The sequence below is a fragment of the Dermochelys coriacea genome, chromosome 14 (genome assembly GCF_009764565.3).
Source record: "Dermochelys coriacea isolate rDerCor1 chromosome 14, rDerCor1.pri.v4, whole genome shotgun sequence".
Taxonomy (NCBI): domain Eukaryota; kingdom Metazoa; phylum Chordata; order Testudines; family Dermochelyidae; genus Dermochelys; species Dermochelys coriacea.
In genome coordinates this window covers 39,377,773-39,384,862 of record NC_050081.1, presented here as the reverse complement: position 1 = coordinate 39,384,862, position 7,090 = coordinate 39,377,773, and the positions used below count along the sequence as shown (strand labels likewise).

The 7,090-nt window shown below is 65.2% G+C and overlaps 1 protein-coding gene across 1 annotated transcript; it reads left to right on the top strand.

Moving 5' to 3' along the window:
* The first annotated feature begins 271 nt into the window (after positions 1-271).
* Positions 272-6,327, top strand: PSMB9 (proteasome 20S subunit beta 9). Its single transcript, XM_038370987.2, has 6 exons — positions 272-577; positions 3,803-3,870; positions 4,806-4,937; positions 5,055-5,184; positions 5,851-5,992; positions 6,150-6,327. Exons 1-6 carry the CDS (start codon positions 287-289, stop codon positions 6,275-6,277), a joined length of 891 nt encoding a protein of 296 aa, XP_038226915.2. The 5' UTR covers positions 272-286; the 3' UTR covers positions 6,278-6,327.
* Positions 6,328-7,090: the final 763 nt, after the last annotated feature.

The window sequence follows — 7,090 nt, the reverse complement described above, 5'->3', positions numbered from 1 at the left end:
AGAGCCGAGCCCAGCCAGCCCCACGGCACGGGTGCCGCAGGAGTCACTGCTGTGGGGTGGGCTTGCTCTGCACCCTCTCCCGCCCCCGGGCGACAGGACCCCCCTGTGGTACCCAGTGAGATGCTGGGGGTGGGCACGGTTATAGGGGTCCCCACAGCTGCCAGGCCCCTGGCCCAGCCCCCCACCAATGCAGCCACCCAGGTGGCTCCTGTATGGCCCGGGGCAGGCAGGGCCGTACCCGCCCCTCACCCCGTGTCCGGACCCAGCCCCGCCCCTCTCCCCGCGGATGATCGATGGGGAAGCGGCTTGGGACGCCGGGAGGGAGGACGGGGGACTCCCAGCCCCGCCCCCCCGGCCCGGGCATCACCTGTTGCCAGGCAGAGCGGGGCTGGGCAGGTTCTCAGCGGCGCTGGGTGTCGGGCGCTCTCTGGCGGCGCTGGGCGGCGCTGCAGGGAGGGCGGGGCGGGCGCGGCTGGTCCCGGAGCTGTCCCGGGCGCTGGTGCTTCGCTCCCGGGGTCGCTGCACCATGGCGGGCTGCGGGGGGCCCAGCTGGGCGGAAGGGGAGGTCCGCACGGGGGTAAGTGGGGCCGGGGGGGATCCACGGGGGGGCGGAGGGGGAATCCCGGGGGGGTAAAGTGGGGGCGCCCCATTAATTGTCCTAGGGGCTGCCCGGCTCGGATCGGGCCCCCCAGGGGCATTGCCCGGTTCGGGGGCCCCGGGAGCTGCGGGATCCGGGCGGCTCAGCCTCCTCCCTGCCCCCGCGGCCAGGCTCCGAGCCGCTTTCGCTTTCCATGTGCCGCGGGCTGCGCGAACTTTTCCCATTGACACCCTAAAAGGGGCTCGGGGGGGTCGACTGGGACCCGCCTGCTGCCCCCCATGTGCCCCCTCCACCCCCACCCCCTGCTGTCCCGTCTCTGTCGGCTAACCCCATCTCCCCCGCTGCCGTCCCCCATGTGCCCCCTCTATCCCCCCACTGTCCTCTCTCTGCCAGCCCCATCTCCCCCGTTGCCCCCGTGTGCCCCCTCCATCCCCACCCCGTCCTGTCTCTGCCGGCCCCATCTCCCCCTGCTGCCTCCATGTGTCCCCCCTGCTGACCCCTCCACCCCCCATTCTATCTCTGCCGCCTAACCCCATCACCCCCTCCTGCGCCCCATCACCCCCTCCCTGCTGCTCCCCTACAGGTCCCTCCCTCCAGTGTCCCACTTCCCCTCCTTCCACCCCATATGCCCCTACTGCAGACCCTCCTCCCTCCCCAGAGATCAGAAATAGAACCCAGGAGTCCTGGCTCCCATGTGCCCCTGCAACCCACCATGTCTCCCTGCTGCACCCCCATATGCCCCTGCTGTACTCCCAGACGTGCCTCCTTGAAACCCCCAAATGTCCCCATCCCAGTGTACAGAACTGCTCACCCGACACGTTCACAGACCCTGAGATCACTAACGGACAGAGAGCCCGTGTGTCCTCCGGGCCCCCGGCTCCCGCTCGCACTTGCCACATGTTCTCCAGCCACGAGGGCGAGAAACTTACTTGGTCTTTCAATGAAAGCCAAGAGCCGCACGCAGTCTGGTGGTGCCAGCTCTGGGAGGGGAGGGGGGCTGGTGGGTTAGAGCAGGGGGTCTGGGACCCAGGACTCCTGGGTTCTCTCCCTGGCTGTGTTTCAGTTCCCCGTGTAAAATACCCTCACACAGAGAGGTGGGTCAGATGAGGATTAACAAATGAAGGTGTTTTGGCCGTGGGGCCGTGGTGGTGGATAATGAGCTGACCAGCAGCTCCCAGTGTCACGCTGTGGACAGAGGGGCCAGTGGGACAAATCAAGAGGAGAATCTCGACCTGGCGCAGGGAGGGGATTTTCCTCCCGGGATTTGGCCCTGGTGCGACCACGGCTGGGATCCTGGGTCTGGGGCCCACCGGCTGGGGATAAATTGAAGGAGGGCTCAGAGAAGAGCCACGAGATGGATTAAAGGGCTAGAAAATCTACTGGGGAGTGAGACTCCCGGGGAGATCCGGGAAAGCACTTGGCTGCCCAACTCTCCGACCTGGGCACCCAGCTCCGCAATCCACCGACCTCCCGCCTCGCCCTGTCGAAGCCTAAACTCCCTAGGGCCCCGCGTTCCGCAGAGTAACAGTCCCCGCGGCGCGGGTGTCCCTGCCTCTGGGCCTGCGCCCTGCACCCTCCCCACCCCGGACACCTGGTTCCCACCTGACCGCGAACCCGGGAGGGGCAGCACTCAGCTGCCTAACTGAGGTGCGGGGCCCGAGCCAGGGGGCCTGCACTGAGGCTGCTTATTGGATCGGGTCCCTTTCCAAATCCAGCCGGAGCAGGGGCATGGGGAGCCCCCCCCAAAGCTTCTAGCCCAGCAGTTTGTGCAGACACCGGAGATGTGGGGGAAACAGGTTCTAGGGGGGGAGAAGGGATTTGAACAGGGGTCTCCCCCGTGGAGAGCTGTAACCCAGTTCTGTACGGGTGGCCCCTTTCACACGTCAAACCTCTGAATGCGACCCCCCCCTTATAAATTAAAAACACATTTTAAAATATTTAACACCGTTATAAATGCTGGAGGCAAAGCGGGGTTTGGGGTGCAGGCTGACAGCTCGCGACCCCCCATGTAATAACCTTGCGACCCCCTGAGAGGTGCCGACCCCCAGTTTGAGACCTTCTGATCTAACCACTGGGGTACAGGCTGCTCTGGGGTTGGGGGGCTCCCTCCCTCCCTCTCTCTGTTGCAGCTATTGCCCTCTGGCTAAATAGCGAATGGGGAACTGGCCCCAGGGGCTCCCCCTCCCAGGTGGGGGCCCTAACCACTGGCCCACACAGTCATAGTGTCTCCACCCCCAACCCCCAACATGACTATTTTCCTATTGCTCCCCAGTGGAGCAGGTGGTCAGGGTCAGACCAGGCCTGGGAATTGGGGACTCTGGTTGGGAGGCGCCGTCTGCCCCCCTCCATCACCCCGAACCTGGTGCCCTAGCTGGGCGCTCCCTGGTGTAAACCCTGTATTGGTAATGCAGCCGCCGCCCGCGGTACCTGCGCGTTCCAGGCAGCAGGTGCAGGAGCCACCCCCACCCCCCCGGCGCTGCCAGCCCAGGACTCTGTACCCAGCTGCCAGGCCAGGCCGTTGTCACACGTCGCAACCGGCCCTTTGCCATGTGTGATCAAATCCCAGAGCCACCCCCGCCTGATCCCACTGAGCCGTGGGCTGGACGGGACCGGCTGGGCCAGAGAACACGATAAAGGGCTTTCCCGTCTAGGGCCCCGGTTTCGCTCCCACACGGAGATGGGAGAGAACTCAGGAGTCCTGGCTCCCAGTGCCCACTGCTCTAACCCATTAAACCCCACTCCCCTCCCAGAGCTGGGATAGAACCCAGGAGTCCTGGCTCCCAGTCCTCCCTGCTCTAACCCATTAAACCCCACTCCCCTTCCAGAGCTGGGATAGAACCCAGGAGTCCTGGCTCCCAGTCCCCCCTGCTCTAACCCATTAAACCCCACTCCCCTCCCAGAGCTGGGATAGAACCCAGGAGTCCTGGCTCCCAGTCCCCCCTGCTCTAACCCATTAAACCCCACTCCCCTCCCAGAGCTGGGATAGAACCCAGGAGTCCTGGCTCCCCTTCCCCCGCAAGTAGAGTCGCAGTGTGAGGGCCAGTTACGCTCTCTGCCTGCAGCCCCATGAGCCCATGGTTTGGGGGGAGCCCTGGTCCCCCCAGGAGCCCTGTGCCGGCTCCCTGCAGGGCGTGGGGTGACCCTCAGTCTGCCCCGGGCTCTGAGGATCCCTGCACTGAACCCCTGTCTCCCCCCTTTCCCCAGACGACCATCATGGCGGTGGAGTTTGACGGCGGGGTCGTAGTGGGCTCTGACTCCAGAGTCTCTGCGGGGTAAGTGCCGGGGCCTCACCCAGCTGACAGGCCCCCAGTGCAGACGGGCGTCGGGGTGACTTATCACTGCTCACCCCGCTCGATATCCCTGGTCAAGGGCGGGGGTGCAGGGCTGTTCCTCAGGTGTCTGTCACCCCCCTCCGGGCCGGGGTTACACATGGTGTTTGGGGTTTGAGCCCTGTGTGCCCTCCTTTGCTGGGGCAGGACTCTGCAGTGGGGCCGGCTCGCCCCAGATCACGCACGGATCCTCATCGCTTTTTGGGGAGACGCCTGTTCCGGTCCCCGGTGAATAGAGGGAATCTCTCTCGCTCCCCCGCGTAGGGACACTGGATGGACCGTGCCCCACTACGAGGGGCTGTCTGAGCTTCTCCCTGTCCCCTGGCTGCCCGGTCGCTGCTCCCTGGGGGTCCTGCTTCCCACCTGGAGTTTGTGCTTCAGACCCTGGCACACGTCCCAGCCCCACCCCGCTCCACCTGGCTCCTGTCCTCAGTGCCTCGGCCTCCCCCGGGGCCCAGCAGAGATCTCCAGCCGGACTAGAGCCCCCGTCCCTGGGAACCGTCTCCCTGCACAGACCCCACTCCCAGGCTCTCTGCAGCAGCCAGGAGCAGCCTCCCAGGGCGTCCACACGACACCCCAGCTTCCAGCCCCGCTTCTCCAGTGAAGACCCCACAGCCAGGCCTGCCCCTGCTCAGAGCCCAGACGCAGCCTCTCTCCGCTGGGCAGGGGGAGCAGGATTGCTGGAATTGGGGTTTGCAGGCCGTTAACCCTTTCCCCGCCTTACACTAGAGCAGGGGGTGGGCGCGTGTCCCACCCCAGCACAGGGGGTCTGGGAACGGGGCAGGTCCTGGATTCTGAGTCTGGGCGCCCGGGTCTGACTCCGGTTCTGCGCTCGGGGCTCTGGATTTCACACTGGGCTCCGGATTCTCGCCCCCCAGGGAGGCCGTGGTGAACCGGGTCTTCGATAAGCTGGCCCCGCTGCACGAGCGGATTTATTGCGCTCTCTCTGGCTCCGCCGCCGACGCTCAAGCCATCGCGGACATGGTGCATTACCAGCTGGAGCTGCACAGGTAGGGCGGGGAGGCCGGGGGGGTCCCCTGGGGGTGCCGGGGGGCGGCTGGAGCTCGCATGGCCCCTTGTGAGGGACGGCTCCTCCTGTTATCACTGACCCCCGTTCCTCTCCCCAGCCTGGACATGGACGAGGCCCCGCTGGTCCTGGCGGCCGCCAGCCTGGTGAAAGGCGTCAGCTACAAGTACAAGGAGGAGCTGTCGGCGCATCTCATGGTGGCGGGATGGGACCGGAAGAAAGGGGGGCAGGTGAGGGGCGGCTGACAGCCCGGGGGGGGGAACTCTGGACCGTCACCATCTCCCCTCCTCTTGGCCCATCCCCGTCTCCCTGCAGCATCCCAGCCAAACCGGTTAATGCTCCAGAACAAACTATGCCCAGGGTGCAAGGGGCCCTGACCCCTCGGGGAGATGGAAAGGGGGCGAAGCATTAACCGCCCCCAGCGGGGCTGAGCTCCTGCATCTCGCCAGCCGGGCAAGGAAACCTGCCCCCGGGTACATCCCGGTCGCTTCCCCGCAGGGCTCTGTGGCCCCTCGTCCCGGCCAGGCTTGGTAAAAACACCCCATTAACGTGTCCTTGTTCCCTCCCGTGGCCATCGCTGGGCCAAGCACCAGCCGTCGGGAGCCAGGCCAGCACCCCGAGGGGATCTGAACCCAGAACCTCCTGCCCCATCGATGCTTACGTGGCCCCGGGCTGAGGAGGCTTCCAAGGCCTAGCTGTGGGTCCGTGCCAGGCAGGGTGGGGAGGAGAGACACCCACCCTGAGACCCGGCAGGGGGTCGAGGGAACGGCCGGTCTTTACCGCAGTCAGTGCTTTGAATGGCAGCGTTAGTCACCACCTGTCCATGAGGCCACAACCCCCTGCCCCCCGCCCGCGCCGGGCCTGGGCTCTCACTCGGCGTGTGTTCGCTCCCGCAGGTGTACGGGACGCTGGGGGGGATGCTCACCCGCCACCCCTTTGCCATCGGCGGATCCGGCAGCACCTACATTTATGGTTACGTGGATGCAGCCTATAAGCCCGGGATGACTCCAGAGGAGTGTCGCCAGTTCACCAAGAACGGTAACTACTCCTGGGTGGGGTTAGGCAGCTCCAGGGCGCGGTGGCCCCAATCCGGCCGCAGGGCAGGGACCAGCTGGCTCAGGGGGCAGGGAGCGGGACACGGGGCCTTTCCCCACTAGTGGCACCGATTCACTAACCCCTCGTTTCTCTCCCCCAGCCATTGCCCTGGCCATGAGCCGGGACGGCTCCAGCGGGGGGGTTATTTATCTCGTCACCATCACCAAGTCGGGCTCCGTGGAGCAGGTGTTCCTGGGGGACGAGATCCCCAAGTTCTACGACGAATGAGTTCCAGGCCGGCCCCTCTTTTATACCCAATAAACCTCTCCGAGCGCAGGGGGCCTGTGAGACTCCTTGGGCAGATACACGGCGCCGGAGCCCGGAGGACGTAGATCAGTGCGGAGCCAGGAAGAGCTATCCTGATTTACACCCGCATTAGAGATTTGTACCCCAGTTCACCCCGTGGCCCACTCCCTGCAACTCCCCGGGGACCTTTTACAAACCAGCCTCTTATCACCCCCCTCCCAACACCTGCCAACCCCTGGGCTGCGATAGACAGGGCCCAGCTCTGTTCCCCCAGCCCTGGGTCACCTTTGTACGCCTTATATCTGGGGCTGCTCAGCCCTGGGCAAGGGGCTGGGAGCAGATCCTTTACCCCAGTTCTCTATGCAGTGGGGTTTCCGGGGGGAGTTGCCCCCTAAAGACGCTTCAGGCCCAGGCTGTGAGAGGCCAGCCCACGGTGAGCTTGCTGGTGGCGGGGAGCGCTGACCGAGGGGGGCGCAGCAGGGGTGGATTTGGGGTGCAGAGGGGAGCAGTGTTGGTAGAACAGTCTCTAGTCGCAGCCCGGTGCTGGGAGGACGGGCTTGTGTCTCTGCTGCTACAGCCAGGCTCGGGGAGCGCCCGGCGTTGTGTTTGTGCGGGTCCTACACCAGCACTGGGTCATTGTGCACCCTGGGATACAGGAGGGCCAGGGAGCAGTGGGGGAGTGCTAGAGGGGAAAGATATAAGCTCAAGGCTAATTAAGGAGTGGTTCCCTGTAGACTAGGGAAGGTGGCTGCAGGTTAATTGGAGCATCTGCCGTCAATTAAGGCCCTGTTAGGA